At 38.0% G+C, this 22,590-nt stretch overlaps 1 protein-coding gene across 2 annotated transcripts in view; it reads right to left on the bottom strand.

Annotated features, from left to right (window-relative positions):
- PTPRR (protein tyrosine phosphatase receptor type R) overlaps positions 1-22,590 on the bottom strand; it is a 268,355-nt gene that overhangs the window by 237,717 nt on the left and 8,048 nt on the right. For both annotated transcript variants that reach the window (XM_061129965.1, XM_061129956.1), the window contains exon 2: positions 3,966-4,264. In XM_061129965.1, the coding sequence (XP_060985948.1) occupies positions 3,966-4,264 (299 nt within the window). The remainder of the gene's footprint in view (positions 1-3,965; positions 4,265-22,590) is intronic.

Here is a 22,590-nt window from a genome sequence, read left to right as displayed (position 1 = left end):
GAGAGAGGAGCCTGACAGGCGACAGTTCATGGGGTCGCAAAAGACTTGGACACCACTGAGGGACTGAGCATGCATGCACGCATCAAGAAGTATACAGGCTAGAGTGGTTTTCATAAGTTCAGAACTTTCTTGGGATAAAATATCCCGGGTCCAAAAGATTGCACTAAGTCATAGTCCTCATAGGCAAAAAGTCTGAGTGTTAGGACATAGCCCAAGCCCCTTTATTTGATTTTATCCTATATCAGAGTGTATTTGCTGCCTGTTTGGGCTACTGTCAGTGTGACTTTAGTCATATATTTTTTGGTACAAGAATCATATTCTTGAGGACAAGTTGTAAGCTGTCATGTCCTCATTATTTCTTGAAGGCACTATCATGTCTTAATAAAAACTGAAGTCCAGATCTTCTGCTTTCACATACATTTAGCTGCTACCTGGCATCTAGTTTGCCTTTACTTGTTAATAGTGTCCCAATTTTTATTCAGGTAACCTCCCCTCTTGTGAACAGATGGTAGGGATGCTCTACGGGTGAGGCATATATAGTTTTAGTTTGAGATAATGTGCCTTATTTTATTACCTGGCCACAAACTGTTCAGGGATGAAGTAAGTTAGTAACTTAATTTAGTCTATAGTCTGGGTAATGGTCTGGGTGAGTGGTAAGTGAGACAAGAAGCTTCGGGATTCTAGGAATCCCATGGAGAACATCTTGGGCTCCTGGAGACTCTCCATCATCTTATGTGCTCACAAAAGTCTTCCCACTGCCCCATGAACTGCCGCTATATCTTCTCCTTTCTTCTCCTTCTCCTTTCCCTCCCCCCTCCCCTACGTTCTCCCCTCCTTTCTTTCCTGTTACTCTTGGTTCCTTCCTCTCCTGTCCTCTCTCCTCCCTTTTCTTCTTCACCTCCTTCTCTTCCTCCTCCTCCTCCTATCCCTTTTCCTTCCCTCAAATCCATTCTGTGGAGTAAGCCATAATCTTACTATATAATCCCCACCCTTTATATTCCAAAACCTTCCTATTCCCCAGTCTTCTCAAACTTTGCCCAAGCTAAAACCTTCACTCAGCAATCTATGCTGAACTTGCTGAACTGGAAAAGCCTGCATCTTCTTCTACGCTTCCATTTTCCCTCACACCCGACTTCCCTCTTTCTTAATGTGGTAGCCTTGCGACCTGATGTATATTGATGGAATTCTCAGCACATGTTTGGCTAGAGCCATTTTTTTTTTTAACTCCTACCACAGCCTTGACCTTGAGGATATTCATATTTCCTCTTTGTACAAAAATCTGAACAACTTCTCAATTGAGCTTCTGGAACATAGTTAGCATGCTTTAGGATAAACATTCTAATTGTGCTGTCCTCTCCCTGGAATAAATAAACTACAGATTTTCCTGATTATAAAAGAAAGAAAAAAAGGATAAAAAAAATCATTTGGGGACAAATGTTTTCTGAAATGCTTTGTGCCAACAACCGGGAATCAGGAAAATAAGAAGGATACATGCAACTTTCAAGTCCTTGATAATTTTTTATTTTAAAATTCATGGTCTTAAAGACGTCAGGAATAAGTGAGAGAGAAAGAAACAAGTGATCTCTCCTCTGAGCTAGGAAGTCTTAAAAGTTATCTACATGTATATTTTGGAAGTTGGGAGTAGGTTTTCACCTTGGCTGAAAAAGACTGCAATCATTTCTCCCAATACAGGAAATGAATATTTATTGATACTACTCATTTTGGTATAAATTAAGCCACAAAATAATTCTTTTGTATCACTGCAATATATATATACATGTGTGTGTGAGTGTGTGTGTGTGTGTGCAAACACATACCAATTACTCCACCAAAGTCGTTTAGCAGCTGAAATATCTCCCTTCCACTACATATGTTCCATTCCTAACTCTCCTTTCTGTATAGAATGAACCTTCAAACCAGCTGATAGTTGATTAAATGTTGACACTCTGCTTTTTGAGCAAGCTGAAAATTATTGATTTATTTTAAAATAACCCTACTTCCCTGGTTTTCCTAGTAAATCATCATGTGCATAAGTAATGTAAGTGGATTACAGGAAACATTAGCACTAGCAATTGTTGTGCCAGCTACCAGAGCCACAGCATGGTTAGAGTCTAGACCAAGAGAGGTTAGTGAAGGCTAATGCAGCAAAATTGCCTATTACCTCCATGTCATCATCACCCCAAAGAAAAAGCACAGCTTCTTCATGAATCTCTAAACCACAGATGGACTAAAAGTGAAATGACCTGCCAGAATTCCTCATTGATGCCTTTTACCCTCCATAATATTAAATTAACTCGACAGTACATGACATCAGAAGATAGAACAAACGTCTTGATCTGTAATTCATAGTGACTTTAAGAGTTGATAACAATGAGTGTATGATGGTCACTAGAGGAAATATCTCTCCCGAGTCCGAGCATTAGCACAGGCATATAGAGATACAGTAACATCATTAACATCATTTGTCTTCACTCAATAGACACAGTGCATGGCTTTTACCTTCAGAACTTGTGTTACTCATGTAAATGCAGAAAATTGGTCTGAGTTTTTCAAGCAGCAAAATGACCTACATTTTTTTTTTCTTAACAAAAGCTCATATTATGTTCTCAGTTTATGATTTTATTTTGGTTACCAACATTCCTCCCAGACATTTCCCAACCAAAACAAGAGACTCCATTTCACTTGTAGATACCACAAATGATGGGTATTTCTAGATACTCGAAATGATGGCTGGATCATAATAAATATTAAGTGCATGCTAGTTGAAAACATCCATGAATGGATCTTTGATCCTCCATACTAAGCTGTCATATATGTGGTAGATAAAAAAGTAAAGAAAAGGAACAAAAGCTTATTAATTTTCACTACATTAGGCTTATAGAGAGGTTGCCAAAATACAAACATGGTTTCACTGAATCATCTTGCCTTAAAAGTCAACATATTTGGTTACGTTTGGAGACAGAAATACAATCAACACTCATTTAGCTAGTGCTTTGTAGTTTTAATGTGAATCCTCCTATCGTAATTTTAAACTTGAGAGGGGCTGGAATCCAAATGCTCTGTCAACCTTAGCATAAGTTTATGATACTTCCAGAAATTCGGAACCTCTGGTCTAGGCTACAAACCCTAAAAAGGCAAACAATGGACCCACTACATCACCTTGATTAATAAATGGTGATGCTTGTTCAGTGATATTAGGAATATTATCCATCAATTACTTCCCAACCATTTTATCTACTTCAGTTAGAAAACTCCCCTCCTTCAACATCACTTCTTCCCTTTCAGGGTCCCTTCATTTCTTACCATTTGAGTCAAGTGACCAGGATATCTTTAATAAATACATGTACATATGGGCTTTCCTGTTGGCTCAGTGTTAGAATCCACATGCCAATGTATGAGATGCAGATTTGATCCCTAAGTTGGGAAGACCCCCTGGAGAAGGAAACAGCAACCCACTCCAGTATTGCCTGGAAAGTCCCATGGACAGGGCAGCCTGGTGGGCTACAGTCCATGGGGTCGCAAAAGAGTCAGACATGACTTAACGACTAAGCAACAACAACAACAATTTATATATAAACTGAGACTCAAGCCAATCTACTTAGAGCAAATTATCACAGAAGGCAGGAGGCTTAGTTCAGGATATGATCCAAAACTGCAGGATATGAACCAACATAAGTAAAGACTTCCTAACACAATTTTTTGTTCAAATTATTAAGCACCTACTATGCACCTTGCATTGGGCTGTGCAGAGAAGATACAGACAGAGTTTCTTATTTTATGGGCCTACATTCAAGAGGAAGCCAGCAGATAATAATCAATTAACAAAAAGGAAACACCAGAGAATAAGAAATGCTATGGTAAATAGTCACTGAGATCCAATGATAACTCATGACCATTCGTTTTCATTTGTTTGAAAGCATCAACCACAGAGGAAAGCGTCAGCATCAGTTAAATGCAATACTTACCACCACAATCACATTTGCTGCTGGGACTGGGCGGTTTTCCACTTCAAGGTCTTGACCAGCCATGGCCAACAGGTTGAGAGATGTGTCATATGCGGGTTTAGGAAATGCTGAGTTAACAATTTGGTGGTGTTTGCCTATTTGAGCTTCAGAAGAGGAATGGTAGTTATGTTTGTGTGTCTTTTGTGGAGCTATATCCAGGCTCTTCTCAATGTCTTGTGAGTGGTGATAAATGAATGCTGGCTTCCCACTCTTCTTCTGACGAATTGCCAAAAAGTGATCATTATTTCTTGAAAGGCATCCTGAAAGGGGGAAGAAGCAGAAGCAAAAATCAAAGACCTTCTTCACTGAGCTGAATAGATTATCTGATAAAGAGAATTACCTGTTCTTAGAAAGCTTTAAGGCTTGTGAAGGATTTAGATCAGTTACTCTCCGTTTTCATCCCTACTCCATTATCCCCAATAAGGAGAACACACTTGATGGTATGGAGGCATGTCGGAGGTTTTGGGTGCACAGAGGTGGGTATAGTTTGAAAAAGTCCTATATTTCAGATATTCTAATGCATCTTTTAGTCAGGAATTTCCTCCTTTATCTAAATGCATGGTTCTAACACCTTGCTGAGCAACTCTTCCTGGATGTCCTACCTATTCCTCAAATGACAACTCTTTATATCATACACAAGCTTTCCTCCCTTTAATCAATAGCATTTCATACAATTTTTATTTCATACTTCTTTTATCCTGCTGATATTTTATAATCAACTCTGTGTAATTTTTAATACTTGTAGACTATTTGAAGCTAACTAAGGGCAGAAGTCTGAGTATAATTATTGTGGTAGCAACTCCCAGTTGAATAATAATAACCATTCTCCCCTTCTTACTTAGTAATATGGCCATCCAGATAAAGTGATACATTCTCTTTTATTTCATCTGTTAGGTAAATATCCATTGACTTGAATAGCTCTTTTATTCTTTTTATCATTGGCCACAGAAGGAAAGAGATAACATATACATGTAAGTCAAAAGAGTATCACTAGGTCACACGCCAATTAGAAAAGCAAACTTAAGATCTTCTATATAAGATGACAAGCAGATTGAACAGATCACAACATGGTAATGGCATCCACGTTGTGCCTAGCATCCTAGGCACCACAGATTTCCCCTCAGGATGCCTATGGCAACAATAAGCTATAAAAATGCTGTCCCCAGAAGACGACTTCCCTCTTTTCATAAGAATTCTGGGGTGCCTTGAATTCTTACCAAATATCTATAGTAGAGAAATTGCTAGTTTTTATAGCTTTTCCTCCCACCAAGCCTCTGTGACCAGCATATATTTACAGCACTTTCGGTAATGTTATTTTACCAATATGTCTCAACTCTCACTTAGGGATAAGAAGATAGGTTATTTTTTTTCAGTAAGCTCAGCTGCATTCACCATGATGTAATTATTTGGAAACCATTGGGTCCCAGTGACTTTAGGCTTTTAGATCATTCAAATCACAATTAAATTCCATGTGAATTCTGAGACAGTAATAGAAACTAGTCCTCATGTCTTCAATCCTCAGTATGCTGAATAGACTAACTTTCTAGAAAAAGAAATCAAGTTACTTTAATTCACCAACAATGATGATTAGACACTATGACCTTGAAATAACTGTAAACTTTGTTTCTCTGAATGAAGTAGGAATTCCTCACATTTGGAAATGACACTGTCATTAGGAACATATATAAATGAATATGGTCCTTGACTGTTAAAATTCTTGCTGTGTTTTATTAAGGGAGAATGGTGATAAAATGTTTTAGAGATATATTAACTTTCTGACCACAAATGTTTGTTTAAATTTTACTAAAATTGCTTTAATAAATTATATTGTAGTGTCCTACTGTAGGGGTCCCCAGCCTCCAGGATCTAATACCTGATGATATAAAGTAGAGCTGATGTAATAATAACAGAAATAAACACACATAAAGAACAGAAATAAATAACAGAAATAAAGTACACAATAAATGTAATGTACTTGAATCATCCCCAAACCATCCCCCATCAGGCCTGTCCATGGAAAAACTCTTCCACGAAACTGATCCCTGATGCCAGAAAGGCTGGGGCCCACTGTCCTACAGTTTTTCTATACTACAGATGAACAGTTTCCTCCCTCCCCTGTTAGAGGACTGAGTCTGACGTAAAGAGCAACAATGGAGTGGTCACTTTAAGGCTAAGAAACAGAATGGAGATACTATTTTTATCTTAGCTGACTTTTTAAACATGCCTCACTTAAAGATGGTCCCTTGTTTCAGAAAAGGCATATTGCACACTTGAATGAATTTAGGTTTCTCACCTGGGGGTTGGTTCTCCTACCAAAAAGAGGGATTATAACCCTATATAACAAGATAGTGCTATAGAGATAGGCGTGTTAATTAAAAAATTAACATGCAAAAAAGATTGGAAGTCCTTGCAAGATTTGGGAAGAGAAAAAAGGAAAAAAAAAAACAAAAACATGGGAGGTGATGGCAAAGAGTTTCACCAAGAAAAAGAAGCAGCTCAGAAGATCAGAAAACACAGATTTATGAGAAGGGTAAAACTTAATGAAGAATTGAGAAATTGATCTTCAATCTTTCTTTTTATATGATATCAGGCTTCCCTGATGACTCCGTGGGTAAAGAGTGCACCTGCAATGCACAAGACACAGGAGATGCAGGTTCGATCCTGAGAAGGAAATGGCAATTCACTCCAGTCTTCTTGCCTGAAAAATCCCATGGACAGAGGAGCCTGGCAGGCTATGGTCCAAAGGGTGGCAAAGAGTTGGACACGACTAGTGGCTAAACACACGATATCAATCCCCCAAAAATAGAATAGGTGAGTCCAACTAATAAAGTCTCTTGTACAAAAATAGGCCTACAGAGAAAGATGAAAAAAATCTAATTTTAAGTGCAGTTGAAACAGAACTAGAATCTCCCAACCCTATCAGTTTTATATGTGAAAATACTCAGTCCTGCCTTGTCCCTGAGTAATAAGAACCAAGTTGGCATCACTATTAATTAGGAACCCCACCAAAGACATTAGGGAAGAAAAAGTTTTTCAAAGTGTTGTGCTTAGATCCCTGCATCAAAATTACCTGGGATATTAAGATTCAGATCTCCATATCTTAGCCTAGAACTACCATAGCAGACTCTCTGGAAAGGTAGCTTACAAATCTAGATTTCTAATCAAAATTTTCTCACATTCCAACTCTGAAGTTGAGGACCACTGAGTTAGTATTTGGGATAAGTTTTATTTTCTTGTCTTCAAATATTACCTCTCTTCATTTCAACATTATGAATATATTCAGGTAAACATTTTGGAAATTTTAAGATTCAGATGCCTATTAAAGATCAGTTCAGTTCAGTTGCTCAGTCGTGTCCGACTCTTTGCAACCCCATGAATTGCAGCATACCAGGCCTCCATGTCCATCACCAACTCCCGGAGTTTACTCAAACTCATACCCATCGAGTCGGTGATGCCATCCAGCCATCTCACCCTCTGTCATCCCCTTCTCCTCCTGCCCCCAATACCTCCCAGCATCAGGGTCTTTTCCAACGAGTCAACTCTTCACATGAGGTAGCCGAAGTACTGGAGTTTCAGCTTCAGCATTAGTCCTTCCAATGAACACCCAGGACTGATCTCCTTTAGGATGGACTGGTTGGATCTCCTTGTAGTCCAAGGGACTCTCAAGAGTCTTCTCCAACACCACAGCATCAATTTTTCGGCACTCAGCTTTCTTCACAGTCCAACTCTCACATCCACACATGACCACTGGAAAAACCATAGCCTTGACTAAACAGACCTTTATTGGCAAAGTAATGTCTCTGCTTTTTAATATGCTATCTAGGTTGATCATAATTTTCCTTCCAAGGAGTAAGCATCTTTTAATTTCATGGTGGAGATGTTGAATTAGAAATTTAATAAGTGTATACTTCATGGTTGGAGAGAGACAGATATGTGACACATCCAGTATGGATAAAATTTAAAGCCAAGTGACTGGAGATTCCTTGAAAAGAGAAGAGTATACACAGGACAGAGCTCATGGTAGAATTACAACATTTCGAGTCAAGAAGCTGAATGAAATAGAGCCAACATGACAAATGAGAAGGAATGGTAGTAAAGAAGGAGGGAAACCAAGGAAGAATAGTTTCTAGCAGATTAAGAAAGAAAATGTTTTAGAACCTGTATGTATTATAAGGTCTTAGAAGCAACTGAAAAATCAATCTTATAGTGATGTCTCTAGAAACTTGAATATAAATGGAATTTCCATGTGTTTCCAAGTAAGATGAGTCCCCATGAAGACATACTTATAGACTTAAAAAAATTACAAAGCACATGGGGATTCCTGCCATGGGAGATGGTCAGAAGATGAAGTGGGTAGATTCTTAATTAAGAAAGAAAAAATGAAAGAGAAAATTGAACAGGGCTTCAAAATAAGTTAATTAAAACATCCAACTAGAAGAGAACATAAGAATAAGGGATTTGAGGGAAAGAGAACTGGCATGTTTTCAAGTGAAAATCATAGAAATGAAAAATATCATAATTGAAGAAATGCAACACGTGGATTAAACAGTAGACTAGACACCACTAAATAGAGAATTGGTAAGTAGGAAAAGCTTAGGTAATAATTCAGAAAGCAGCACAGAGAAATTAAGAGAGGAAATAAGAAAAAGAAGGTTCCTAAGAATAATAATAAGAAGAAGAAGAAGAAAAGGATGGTTCCTAAGACCCATACCTACTGGCATTCATGCTCATTAAGAGTGAGTGAGACCTCACTTGTGATGGGATGTCCTTTTTGTGATTCGGCTAAAAAAAGATGACTTCTGTGCTGCTAGAAGACTCCTGTTGACTTAGATAAAGCAAGTTGTTGGAGAGGTCCACATGAAGAAAGAGGCTTCTAGCCAAAATCCAAGGAAGAACTGAGGCTCTCAGTTGCAATAACAATTAAGGAACTGAATCCTGTCAGCAATTATGCAAATAAGCTTGGAAGCAAATCTATCCTCGGGTGAGCCTTCACCTAGGAGCCTAGCTCAGGCCAACACTTTAACTGAAGCCTAATGAGAGACTTTGAAGCGAAGCCTCCAGTAAGCCATGGCCAAATTTCTGCCTCACAGAAACTGAGAAATACTAAATATGTATTGTTTTAGTTTGCTATATCTTATAGCAATTTTTTATGCAGTGATAGGAAACTGATGCCAAGAGACTAAGTGATTTTTTGAGAATAACATGGTACACTGCAAAATACCTTTAATAGCATTTAAGAAATGAAACATTAGGAAATTGAACATTTTTTTTAAAATTTAAAGAAGGAAGTGATAATGTAAAATTTATATTTCTCAGAGGTCCCTCTGGCTGTACAATAAAATGGACTGGGAGGAAGCAAAAGTAAGTGCAAATGTATGGGGTAAAATATTTTAGACGACAGGAGAATAACCCAGACAAGGTGGCAGGCAGTAGGAGGACAAAGCAGAGGTGAATTCCAGAAGCCTTAAGATATAGGAATTGATGCAAAAATAAAAGGGAATAAATTCAGCAATTGAGTTAATGTTGTAAGAAGAACAAACAGTGGATATTTAAGAATAATTCTATTTCTAGTTGGCAATTCAACATATAGGGGTGTCTTTTATTGAGACAGGGAAATGTGATTCTGTAGGGCCTACAATATTTAGAAGCAGAAACATATAGAAAGAAGTTATATTTATATGGAACATGGGAGAAAGTGCTGGACTAAAGATAAATACTGAAAAACCATAAGCATACTCAAGGAAAAGTGAGTGCCAGAATGATGAGACTGCCTTGTGGAATGAGAAAAACTATGAGTCTACAGCAAAGATCCAGAAGAGGCCACACTAAAGGAATGTTTGGTGGGAGAAGAAGAAAAATTAGAGATTGTGGAAGTATGGAAGCAGTGGGAAGAGTGTACCAAAGAGTCTGTGATTGGCAGTGTCCAGTGTCAATGACCGGAGAAGGCAATGGCACCCCACTCCAGCACTCTTGCCTGGAAAATCCCATGGACGGAGGAGCCTGGTGGGCTGCAGTCCATGGGGTCGCGAAGAGTCAGACATGACTGAGCGACTTCACTTTCACTTTTCACTTTCATGCATTGGAGAAGGAAATGGCAACCCACTCCAGTGTTCTTGCCTGGAGAATCCCAGGGACGGGGGAGCCTGGTGGGCTGCCGTCTCTGGGGTCGTACAGAGTCAGACACGACTGAAGCGACTTAGCAGCGGCCTCAGCAGCAGTGTCACTGACAGTCTGAGAGTTGAAACAACTCTGAACACTTGCATAGGATTTACTGACCTAAAATTCATCAATGGACAGCTGACCCTGGATATTCAGAGCACCAGACTCAACATGGAAAAGCTCTGGGTACAGCATTAGAAATACAAAGCTAACCATCCTCCACTGTTGAGTCTTTGAACAAAAATAAAGGAATTTTTAAGGACTTAAAAGGTTAAGGAAGATTCTGAGTCTGGGTAAGATGAAGCAAGCACACTCTGCCTTGTTAACTACAATAAACAGAGCTATAAAATCTAAACAAAATGCATAAAACATCTTTTTGAGGACTCTGAGAAGTAATCAGTAGCAGAGCGATTAGGGACGAAGAACAGAATTCAAAATTGCACAACACCAGCAGTAAGTTTACCGTCTCTCCCTGCCTCCAGGATTCTCTAGCCAACCCACAATGTACACCAGAGTATAGACAAGGATAGCTCCAGGAGAAAATGCAACACCGTAATTTGTGAGACACAGTTAAAGCAGTGCTTAGAGGAAAGCTTACAGCATAAATGTTTGTATTAGAAAAGAAGAGAGGTCTCAAATCAATAATCTAAGCCTCTACTTTAGGAAACCAGAAAAAAAAAAAAAAAAGGGCAAAATAAATGTAAAGTATGCAGAGGAAAAGAAGTTAAGAAAATCAATGAAACAAAAGTGTATTCTTTGAAAACATCAGTAAATTGATAAAGCTCTAGCAAGATTGACAAATAGAGCGTCTTGCAGATTGCCAACACCAGATGAAAGAAAGAATACCACTACATACCCAGCAGACATGAAAAGGATAATGAGAAAATAACTGTGTACAACTCTTTGCATCTATATTTAACAACTTAGATGAAATGACCAGTTCAAACCCTAGAAAATAATGAAACTCACCCAAGATGAAATGTTACCTAAATTGCCCTAAAATTATAAAAGAAATTGAATTCCTACTTAAGTTTTCTTCTGAAAAAGAAATCTTCAGGATCAAATGGTTTCACTGGCAAATTGAAACACTTAAAAGAAAAAATTAACTTCATATATACATAACCTCTCCCAGAAAATAGAAGAAAAAGGAACACTCCTCAAAGCACTTTATGAGGCCAAGATTACTCTGATAACAAAACCAGAAAAAGGCCCTACTAAAAAAAGAACTAAAGACCAAATATTGCTCATGAATATAGATGTAAAAATCCTCAAGAGCATATTAGCAAATTGAATGCAGAAATATAAGGGATAATATATAACCACGTAAGGCTTATCCTGGGAATGTAAGGCTGCTTTAATATTTAAAAAGCAATCAACCTAATCCATCATATTGACAGTCTAATGAAGGAAAACCATATTATCATACCAACTGATGCAGAAAGAGCATTTGACAAAATTCGTATCAACTCACAGTGAAAAAAAATAAGCAAACCAGAAATAGAAGGGAAATTCTTCAAACTTATAAAAGACACCTACACAAAAACTCACAGTTAACAATAGGTTTACCTTCCCTCTCTTAAGAATAGAGAACAAGACAATGACACTCATCACTTCTATACAATACTATGCTGAATGAAAGTCCTGTTTATTGCCAGTAAACAAAGAAGTAAAAGGCACACAGAGTAGAGAAGAAAAAACAAAATTGTTCTATTTGTAGAAAGGATGATTGTCTATGTATAAAATCTTAAGGAACTCATCAAAATTTTGGTAGAACAGGTGAGTTTAGCAAGTTAATAGACTGTAGTGTTAACCTATGAAATCAATGGCATTTCTATAAGCTAGGAATGTACAACCAAACACTGAATTTAAAAAATATTTACAGCAGTTACAAAAAATAAAATACCTAGGTATAATTATAACAAAATATGTACAGGATATATATACAGAAGACTACAAAATGCTGAGAAAGTAAAATAAGAAGAACTGAATAGACATACTGTGTTCATGAACTGGAAGGCTTTATATAACGAAGATTTAATTATCCCCAACGACAATAAAAATTCAAGCAAAATTCTACACATAGATTGATTCTAAAGTAGAATAAACAATTTTAAATGAAGAATAAAGGTGACAGAATACTACTGTCTAATTCTAGAACTTAGGATAAAGATAAATCAATGAGACAGAACAGAGTTCAAAAACAGATTGATGCACGGCAAAAACCACCGCAATAGTGTAAAGTAATTAGCCTCCAATTAAAATAATTAATTAAAACAGATCCAGAGAAAATGTCATCATTTGATTTTTTTATAAAGATGTAAAAACAATAAAGGATAGTTTTTTCAAAATCATATTGGAACAATCGAACCTCCATTTGTAACAAAATGAATCTCTATACAAGCTTCATAGAAATGAACTTAATAAAGATCACAGATCCAAATATATAAATGTACAACTATAAAACTTCTAGAAGAAAATACAGGAGAAAATCTTTATAACTAGGGTTAGGCAGAAAATTATTAGAGATGTCACCAGAATTGATCAATTAGACTGGATTGAAACAAAAAAATGTTTGCTCTGTTTAAGACACTGTTAAGAGAATGAAACAGCAAGCTGAAGAGTGGCAAAAAATAATTGCAAATCACATATCCAATAAGGGACTTGTAATGAGAAAAAATAATGAACTCAAGAAATTTAACAGTAGGAAAACAAAACAAACCAATTGAAAACTAGGTTAAAGATTTGAACAGACACAAAATCAAAGATACATGAATGGCAAAGAGGCACATGAATATTACTCCAGTAATGAAATGCATATTAAAACTGTGATCTGATAACACTACATACCTCTTAGAATTGCTAAAATGAAAAATACTAACAATACTCAGATAGTAAACAAACTTTTGCAGCAACTCTATGCATAATTACTCTAAAGTGGAAATAACTCAGATGTCCTTCAATTGATGAATGGAAAGCAAACTGATACATCCATACAATAGAACATCGCTCATCAATTTAAAAAAAATGAATTATTGATCTGCAAAACAATTAGGATCACTCTCAAAGGCATTAGGCTGAGGAAAGGAAGACAGTTGCAGAAATTCCATTTATAGAACATTCTTGAAAAGCAAAAATTAATATTGAAAAGAAAAAACTAGATCAATGATTATTAGGTTATCAGTTGAGAAGCAGGGGGAGTAGCATGAAGGAGTTCTTTGGAGTGACTGAACTTTTCTGTACACAATGTGATTACATGAATCTATAGATAAGTTAAAATTCATTGCACTACACTCCAAATGAAGGCAATAGATTATGCTATATTATGCTTTGTAAACTACCTTTTTCACTCAACACTGTATCAAAACATCTTTTCTCATCACTAAATGCTTATCTATCTCATTAACAAATGATTGATAAATGTACAGAAAGTAATTTCAGAGTGAGGGTGGGGGAAGAAAGCTAGATTTAATTGGATTGAGGATCAAGTGGCAGATAAATGAGAAATAACATGAAAAACAACTCTTGCAACAAACTTCAGTGTGACAAGAGCAGTGTATTAACAGGAAGGGAAAGTGGGATTGAGGGATTTTTTTTTTTTTTCACTATAGGAGAGATCTGAGTACATTTACTCTTTAAAAGGAAAGAGCTAGTTGAGGAGAAGTGGTTGGAAATATCACTAAAATAAAAAACAGATGAAATAATCAGTAGACCGAGCCCCCCCAGAAGACTGGAGGAGTTGGGATCCAGAGTATCATCAAGGGGATGAGCCCTGGATTGGAGGGAGGTATTTCTTCCATTATAATTTGGGGATACAGGAGAGGCAGGAAGATGAAGGATGTTAATGGGTTTGACAGTGGAAGTTGAGCAAGTTTCTTCTGACAGCTTCTATTTTCTCCGTGAAGGAGATGAAGCTATCTCATAAGAGAGAGAGGATGAGAGCAAAGATTGGAGACTCCAGGAGAACTGAGAAGGACTGAAAAAACTTCTTGTAAGGAATGAAAAAGGAAGTAGAAATGAGATAAGTAGTAGGATTCCTCATCTTCACTGAGAGCTCAATCACAATTTTTTCAATTTCTAAGGGACAGAGCTCCCTCACAGAACAGTGAATAGCTTGTTAAAGATACTTAACTGAATTTAAAATAAAGGTATGTTTATCATAGGAACAACATTTACAGGACAATAACCAGTCTTGATGGTCATAAAATTCCACAATCGAAATTTCATTCTGGATATGACCCTGATAGTCTCTGAAGAGATCCATAACAAAGGAAAGAGAAAATACATAAAATCACAGTGTGATTTTATGATTATGTACATTATGATTCATTATTTCACGTTCAACTTTGGTAACTCTGGATGCATAAGGTAGAATGGGCTCACATATACCCTCTCAGAATAAATCCTCGTATTGCAGCTGTTTAAACCAGTGTCAGTGACTTGGGAAAGGAACAAAGGATGAAACAGTGGTCACCAAAGAGACCTGAAAAAGTGAACAATCAAAAAAGGGCAACTTTGTTTTCTGATCATTTTGTAAAAGGACAATCATTGTTTTTCAAGGATTGCCAGCACTTTCTTCTCTAGAAAGGAGATGCAGATGGATAACATCAAGGAAGTCCCTCGGGAATTTCTACATGAGCTATGACAAGGTTCTCATTTGCTTTGTAAATGCCTCTCAGGAAAAGTTAAAAATACATAAGTACCAGTAAAAATTTACTTAGAAAATGCCAATTAATAGAACTGAGAAAGGAAAGAAACATGCTTAAAAAAAAACAATGGTTTTAGAGATAAGAGAGCTAGATTGCATCTTTAATACCTAACCACCACACCCCGTCTATCAGAACTTGAGTTATGGGTCCTCAACCTCTCTGAGCCTCAGTTTTCTCACCAGAAAATGAAGGTGGTTCTTATATTACAGGTCTACAACCAGATTAGAAATGTACTTTACAAGAGAATACAGTACATTCTTTAAAGAGAGCCTCAATTCAGTTAGATTTCACATGGCGCTGATTTTTCTCTAAAGAGATAAGTTTTTCCATAAGAACAATATAGGACTCTTTGGGAACTCAAAGGAGGATTTTCAGAAGTGCTATCCTTGGATGTAAGGAGTCTAACATTAAAACAACTCTTCCAGTTGTTCTGAAATACTACTTACTACTGTCAATGCTAACCCATGAGGTCACCATGGCACTAATCTCCAGTTAGAAGCACCCACAGGACCAACACTGAATCTTCCTGGTGAACAAATACAGCCTTCTCAAGACACGGCAACTGAGGTGTATTGGGATAACCTTCCAGGTATTACAGACACTCACTCGTACTAATCTTATTAGCAAGGTACACTAGTGTTTTGAAAATTCCATTATGGCTTTGTCTATATATATTAACATAAAGCTAACTTTGCAATATTCAGGCTGTGTGTCTTAATTATGTTCTTACAACACGTGTTATATTATGTATGCATATATTTATATGTGTACACACTTGTTTTGTATCCTGATATCAAACAACCAATTTGATAAAAAAAAAAAGTTCATCTTCAGATCAGTAAATGAATCATAAAAAGTAAAACTATGTGTGCGTGCATCCTTAGTTACTTAGTCGTGTCTGACTCTTTGCGGCCGCATGGAGGAGACCTCCAGACTCCTCCATCCCAGGCAAGGATTTCCCAGGCGAGACTGCTGGAATGAATTGCCATTTCCTTTTGCAGGTGATTTTCCTGATTCAGGGATGGAGACTCATATATACTGAGTCTCCTGCATTGCAGGCAGATTCTTTAAACACTGAGCCATTGTTTCTAAAGGATAACAATTATAAATTTTAATTGAATTATACATATATAAATTTTAAACAATCATGGGCCCTCCCATGATTACCATGATTTACCGAAAGGCCCTCCCTTTCAGTAAAAGAGCTTGTTACACTCCCTTCCGGAAATGTCTTTTTCTAAAATCTAGTCTATGCCCTAGTTTCTAGGATATAAACACATAATTCCATGAGGAAGCTCTATGTCTTCTTCTAATATTATTTACATGCTTCAAGTGTTTGACCAATGATATATCTAGTATACCAATAATAAAAATTTAAAAAACAACACCACAGTAACTAGTCTTATTTTTACAGAACTGCTTCTATTTTTTTCTATGTAGGAAAGGACCTGAATCTTAAAACAATAAGGAAAGATTTTTATTAAGGCATCTTGTCAACTTTTCCTGCATGTTCTTTGATGTAAATACTCCTTCATATTTCCTCAAATATCCTGTTAGAACTAACGTGGTTTCTCCTCCCACTTAGAGCCCACTGTAACTACTCTAGGAGTCCCTCCATTCTTCCTATTTATCTCTTCCATCCAAAGCTGAGCTGCACGACAGAAAACTCTATCTGGGAGCCACAGAAGTAGACAGTCATTTCAGAAAATATCCACTGTGTGCCATGTGCTGGTGGTAAAATTATAATGAAAGGATTTCATGTTTCCTAGTTCTTGTCCAGCATTAGTAGCCATAGGTCTCATTTGATAAATTAGTATTACAGAGTGAAATTTAATACAATTAGGACAGCATCCTTTGGGGCAGTGTGACTAGACAGAAGCCATAAAGAAGTGAGATTAAGACCACGGCCTCGGACTCTGCTGGAGGAAGTGAGATTTATGTTGGCTCCACAGAAGCAGTCAGATGCTCCCCAGTTCCTGAAGAACTGAGTTAAAAGATGCCTGGAGCAGAGGTTGACAAGAGTGAAAGCTACTATCTTTTCAACTCTACATAGCAGTTTCAGAGAAGATCTTCATCAACATATGCCCTCTTGGGAAATGCAGAAGTGGGGAAAAATGACCGTACAGATAGAAAGCTAAGTAACACTAGCCTCTGCAGAAATCATAGAAATTGAGTTTCATATGCATTTATGGAGTGATAAAGCTCTAAGTACACTTGTAAAATCTAATTTTTATGCCTCATTGTTATGCAAGCATTTAAAATATTACTATTTATAAATATAGAGATTATAAACTATTATCATCTCTTTTGTAGTAGAATTCTCCAAAAGACTTAAAAACTGTATTTCAATTGCAAGAAAAATATCTGTTTTAAGAATAATTCTCATAGTAGATTAGGAATTATACTAAAAAATAGCAAAATGAATATTAGAACATATAAAAAATTACAATATTTTCATAGTAATGATGTTGTGATATGCTGTGCTGAGTCAGTCAGTCATGTCCGACTCTTTGTGACCCCGCTGACTATTGCCCATCAGGCTCCTCTGTCCATGGGATTCTCTAGGCAAGAATACTGGAGTGGGTTGCGATGCCCTCCTCCAGGAGGTCGTCCTGACTCAGGAATCAAACCTGTGTCTCTTAAGTCTCCTTCATTGGCAGGTTCTTTACCACTAGCAACACCTGGAAGCAACTGGAAGCAACTGGAAGCCCCAGTTATGATACTACAGAGAGTAAGGAAGGAGGTCCACGGTGGCCACTTGAAGCCCCAGTTATGATACTACAGAGAGTAAGGAAGGAGGTCCACGGTGGCCACTTGAAGAAATCTTGCCCTGGTCTCCTCCGCCTGTATTTAGGGGTTTGAGGAGCACAGGGCACTTGGTAGGTCCTTCAGGTCAACTCCTCTACTACATCCTGTCCTGGTCCCTTCATCCATCACTTGAAATGAACACCACTGGTCGAAGGCACTGCTTTCTCAGAAGACACTGCTTTTTTTTTTTTCACTGTTCTTTGAAAAAAATGAACATTTGCTAGGGAAAGACCATACAATTAACAGCTATTTTTATCAGGAGTAGATCACTGTGTCACATCTTTCCTAAAATAGCGCTAGCAGAGGAGAGACCTCTCTTGCAATGGGAAGTAAGAACAACACACTTTAATTGGGGTGCAGAGGAAGGAGAAGGCAGGAGGCTGAGATTCAGCCTGAGCACAGAGCTCCAGAGAGTGAACTTCAAGACTTCAAGGGCAGGGTTGGGGGAGCGGCGAAGGGGCTGCCGGCAGCGGGGGCTGATGCCTTAGGCTGAAGTATGGGAGAGCCAAGGCACTTTGCTTCAGGCTCAGGGCAGGACTGGTTTGGAAGCATGGACTCTGTACCCAAGGTGAATTTATGGTTGACTCAGCAAAACTTAACGCTAGGGCAGGTGGGTTGCCTGATCCACAGTACGCATATATAGCAACTCTGATCTCATGAAACCCACTCCCTCCGCTCCCAGTTACACACCCCAAAGGTATATGGAGAAGGCTCTCACAGTGGAGTACACAAACCATGCAATGCACAGAGTCTGCAAGGTGTCCGTGGACACGCAGAAGGTTCAACATTAGAAGTGGGATATTTTGGCTCCTGTTGGATGTTCTGAATTCAGATAGTTTGTAGAGTGAGACAGCAGGAGGGGTGATACTACAAATTCTACCCCAAATCTAAGACTGAAGGTCTTTACCAGAAGGGAGGTTGCCCATAATTGGAGCACCTCTGGTGCCTATGGAGTTATTTTTCTCTTATGCTCTCCAGTTTGGAAAACAGCACTCATTGCTTCCAACGCATGCTTACTAATTACAAGCAGTTTTTAATTCATAAGACAAAAGTTCTACTAGTATTTTTTTTTTTAATGGAGGTACAACAATTAGATTTTCAGGGCAGGGACACTTCACAAAAGAAGGCTTCAGAGTGAATTTCTTTTTAGTGGGCGATAGTCAATGTGCACACTTTTTCCTTTTCAAGTATGGAAACTGAAATATAAGACCAATGAAAGTTTTCACATGCTAATATGATAATTCTCACAACTATTGCCATTAAATATATGCAGTGTTCCAGCCCCTTGCTGTAGGCCTTATGAATTAGCTCTTTAAATCCTTAAAACACCTTACGAGGTAGTTACCATGGTATTAGCCTTTTATTCTGATAAGAAAAGGGAAGCACAGAGAATTTAAACAGTAAATAGCAGAGATGGGATTCAAACCCAGGAAGTCAGATTCTAGAGCTTAATTTTTTTATTTTTACTCTGTTACATGAGTTAATTTTTGCTGTTTCTGTTGTACAAGCATACCATTTCAAACAAACTTTCTATCCTAAAGGGTGAGATGATTATATTATAGAAAGGATTTGGGATAGAGATTAGTACGTCATAGGGATTAAATAGACCTGGTGAACTCAGTAAAGAATCTGCCTCAATTCAGGAGACCTGTTTTCAATAGAAGGGAATGGCTACCCACTCCAGTATTCTTACCTGGAGAATTCCACAGACAAAAGAGCCTGCTGGGCTGCAGTCCATGAGGCCACATAGAGTCGGATATGACTGAGCAGCCAACACTTTCACACTTAGCACATTACAGGGATTTAGGAAATAGTCATTTGTATTTTCCTTCTTTTCTTGTAATGAAATCTATTTTTCTCTTCCCTATAAATTCAATGTTTATCTAGAGAGGAGACCCTTTTGTTATATTTTCATACCTTCAGTTAATGTTCAGATTTAGGAATTACAAACAGCTGATAAATGTTATAATCCAAGCTCTCTAAGAATCAGGCACTCCCATTTTAAGGAAATAAGTCACTCAGAAAAGACCAGTGGACACCTGATGGGGAATCTTGATGCTCTGGAAATGCAGAGGGACCCAGGAGTGACAAGAGCCCTGCCCAACTGGACCAGACCTGTGAGCACCTGTGAGAATTTCCCTAGGGAGCTTCTTAACTGCCATGGAGCATTCAGAGGCACTGAAACAGCCAACCCACCACGAACATAACTTTGCATATCGGAGGTTAGCACCATGAAAAAGTTTCCATAGTTGAATTCTGATTTTTCTGGTGGATTGCAGCTCTCTCAGGGAACCAGACTGGAGCTATACATGGTAGGTCACCTGAGATAAGATCAGCAGGATAGAATCCTCAGATCAAGTGGGGCTGGGTAGCAAGGTCGGGGTATTAGGGAGTGATGAGTCGTCCCTCGAACAGGCTAAGGCTGTGCTTGACAATCCCCAATAAAAGGTCTTCCCATCTCCATGTCCCTCCTTGCTTTCCCTTTATGTTCAAACACTCCTATCTTCTCCAGTGCCCACAGAACCATGGGCAGCCTTCCATGTGGACCTGGAGCCCAAAGACCTAGAAGTTCCATAGGCTACAAATAGCAAGCAGGAGAGTGTCAGTCAGTCAGTAGAGGAGAAGGCTTACTAGAGCAGCAGTCCTAAAAGAAATTCTTAGAGCTGTGAGTTGCAGCTTTGGTCACACGTCTGAACTTACTCTGCATCTGTGCCTAGTGAGACTTGTTAGGGAGGCAGCTCCTAGGACAAGTCTGGGCTATCTGCTAAGCAACACAGTGCAATAAGAACTAGATATTTCAGATCTATGGTGTTTAGGAAAAGGTGAAAAGGCTATTTATTTTCAATTACCATGAGGTAAGCCCAAGAAAAATTTGCATTTTACTAATATGTTCACTTAAATAAGGATTTGCTGAAGACATGATAGATAGATAATGCATTTAGATGCTTATAGGTAAGGCATTAGGAGAGAGACTTAGGGGAGAGGTGAATTTGGAGGAGGAGAAGCATGCTAAACTATTTTATTGAGGGGTTTGGTGGGGGGTGTTGAATAGGGACTAGGAGAATGAGGTCTGACATCCTGGGCTTGGCCAGGCTCTCTTCAGCCTTTCAGTGGCCAGAAGAAGTAGGTGGATGCTTTGAAGCTTCAAAATCCATCACAAACCTGCCCATTAGTAAGGCTCAGACCAAAGAAAGAGGAATTATGCAGATAAGATTCAACTGAAAAAGAGGCTGGAATCCAGAATCTCTCTTGGGCATGTATCTTCTCTAGCATTGGCTCAAATACAAAAAGAATGAGAAATTGCTCCAAGATACTGGTTGATCATTTAGCATCTGACCTCTCCCACCCCTAGTCAAATAATACCTAACACTTACATGGCACTTACTGAGACAGCAAAGTCTATTTCACACTCCATTATCCTATTTAACACACAACAACAACTCTATAATACACGGTCTCCATTTTCAAAAGAAATTGAGATGTGAGAAGATCAAGAAATTTACTCCAAGTTACAGAGAGATAGTAGGGATTCCCCCATAGCTCAGTTGGTAAAGAATCTGCCTATAATGCAAGAGACCCAGGTTCAATTCCTGGGTCGGGAAGATCCTTCCTGGAGAAGGAAATGGCAATCTGCTTCAGTATTTTTGCCTGGGAAATCTCATGGATAGAGCCTTGTGAACTGTAGTCCATGGAGTCGCAGAGTCGGACACAACTTAGGGACTAAACCACCATAGAGACAGTAAGTGACCATGCCTGGATTTGAAACTGACCACCATATACATGCTCTTAACTGCTACAGTACTCTGCTAAGCATTATCGAAAAATATGGCACTTTCTCCTTTATTTCAATTTTCTCTTTACTTTTCTGCTTAAGCTATTTCATTTTCTTCCAGGGAGAATAAAAATACTGTCTTGAATCAACAAGAGACCAAGAAAGTGAATTACTTTAAAATCACAATCTGTAAATTTATATTTATAGATTGATGGCCGTGCGGACTAACTCATCATGATATAATGTGTGGCAGAGTTTGTATTGAGCCTCTTCCCCAGGTAAGTGAAAGTATCCCAGTACTGGCAGCTGACTTTGTGTAGTTATGTGCATCGCCACATTTCCCCTCCAGTCTCCATCAGGAATTGAATCACTACTCTAGTGAAATAGCAGAAGAGTCTTAATCTGCACAGGTTGCAGTATAGGCCAGTAAATCACTATGAGATACTCTTAATCTGTGCTCATTCATTGCTCTTTTTCAAAGAAACAGTAGTTTAGGCTGTCTTAAGCCCTTCTGCACATTTAAGTCAGCAAATGGACATTGCTTCAGGTCCAAACCAAGACAGAAAATAGTTCATGCCCCTACTGAACTTAGCATCTACTTCAGTATAATTAGACATATTGATCTAGACTTCTGTTTCAGGTAAGCAGTTTTGTTTTGTTGGTCCCTGTGGCTGAAATTTTCATGGATATCAACATCTTAGTAAAATGAAATCAAATGAGATTTGATTATGAGAAAAGTCTAGACTGTCATTATAAGTAGAAATGATCTAAATGGAAAGTGCTACTATGTGCAGCATAAATTTGCTAATTGTCATTCTGTGGCAAATATGTAAGTGTAGTAGACACTTACAGCTACATTATTTGGTGAGCAGGCATTAGGAAACCTGATCTTAAAATAATATTTTACCATTAAAATGTTTCAAGCTATTAAAATCCTTTGTGTTGAGAAATATCAAAGCTACTCTAAGTATGTCAGCATTTGTAAGTGCTTTGAAGTTGAAGAATGCACTTATGGCCAAGTAGGATCTTTCAAAATCAGCCTTTAAAGGTAAAAATGGCTTTCTCTACCTTTTGAACTAGACTTTACAAACAGCTTTTAAGAGATTTAACAATATACTTACCATGAAACATAACATCCATG

This window comes from Dama dama, chromosome 3 (genome assembly GCF_033118175.1).
Source record: "Dama dama isolate Ldn47 chromosome 3, ASM3311817v1, whole genome shotgun sequence".
Lineage (NCBI taxonomy): Eukaryota > Metazoa > Chordata > Mammalia > Artiodactyla > Cervidae > Dama > Dama dama.
Note: the sequence above shows the minus strand (reverse complement) of the source record. Positions and strands in the feature narration are given on the sequence as shown.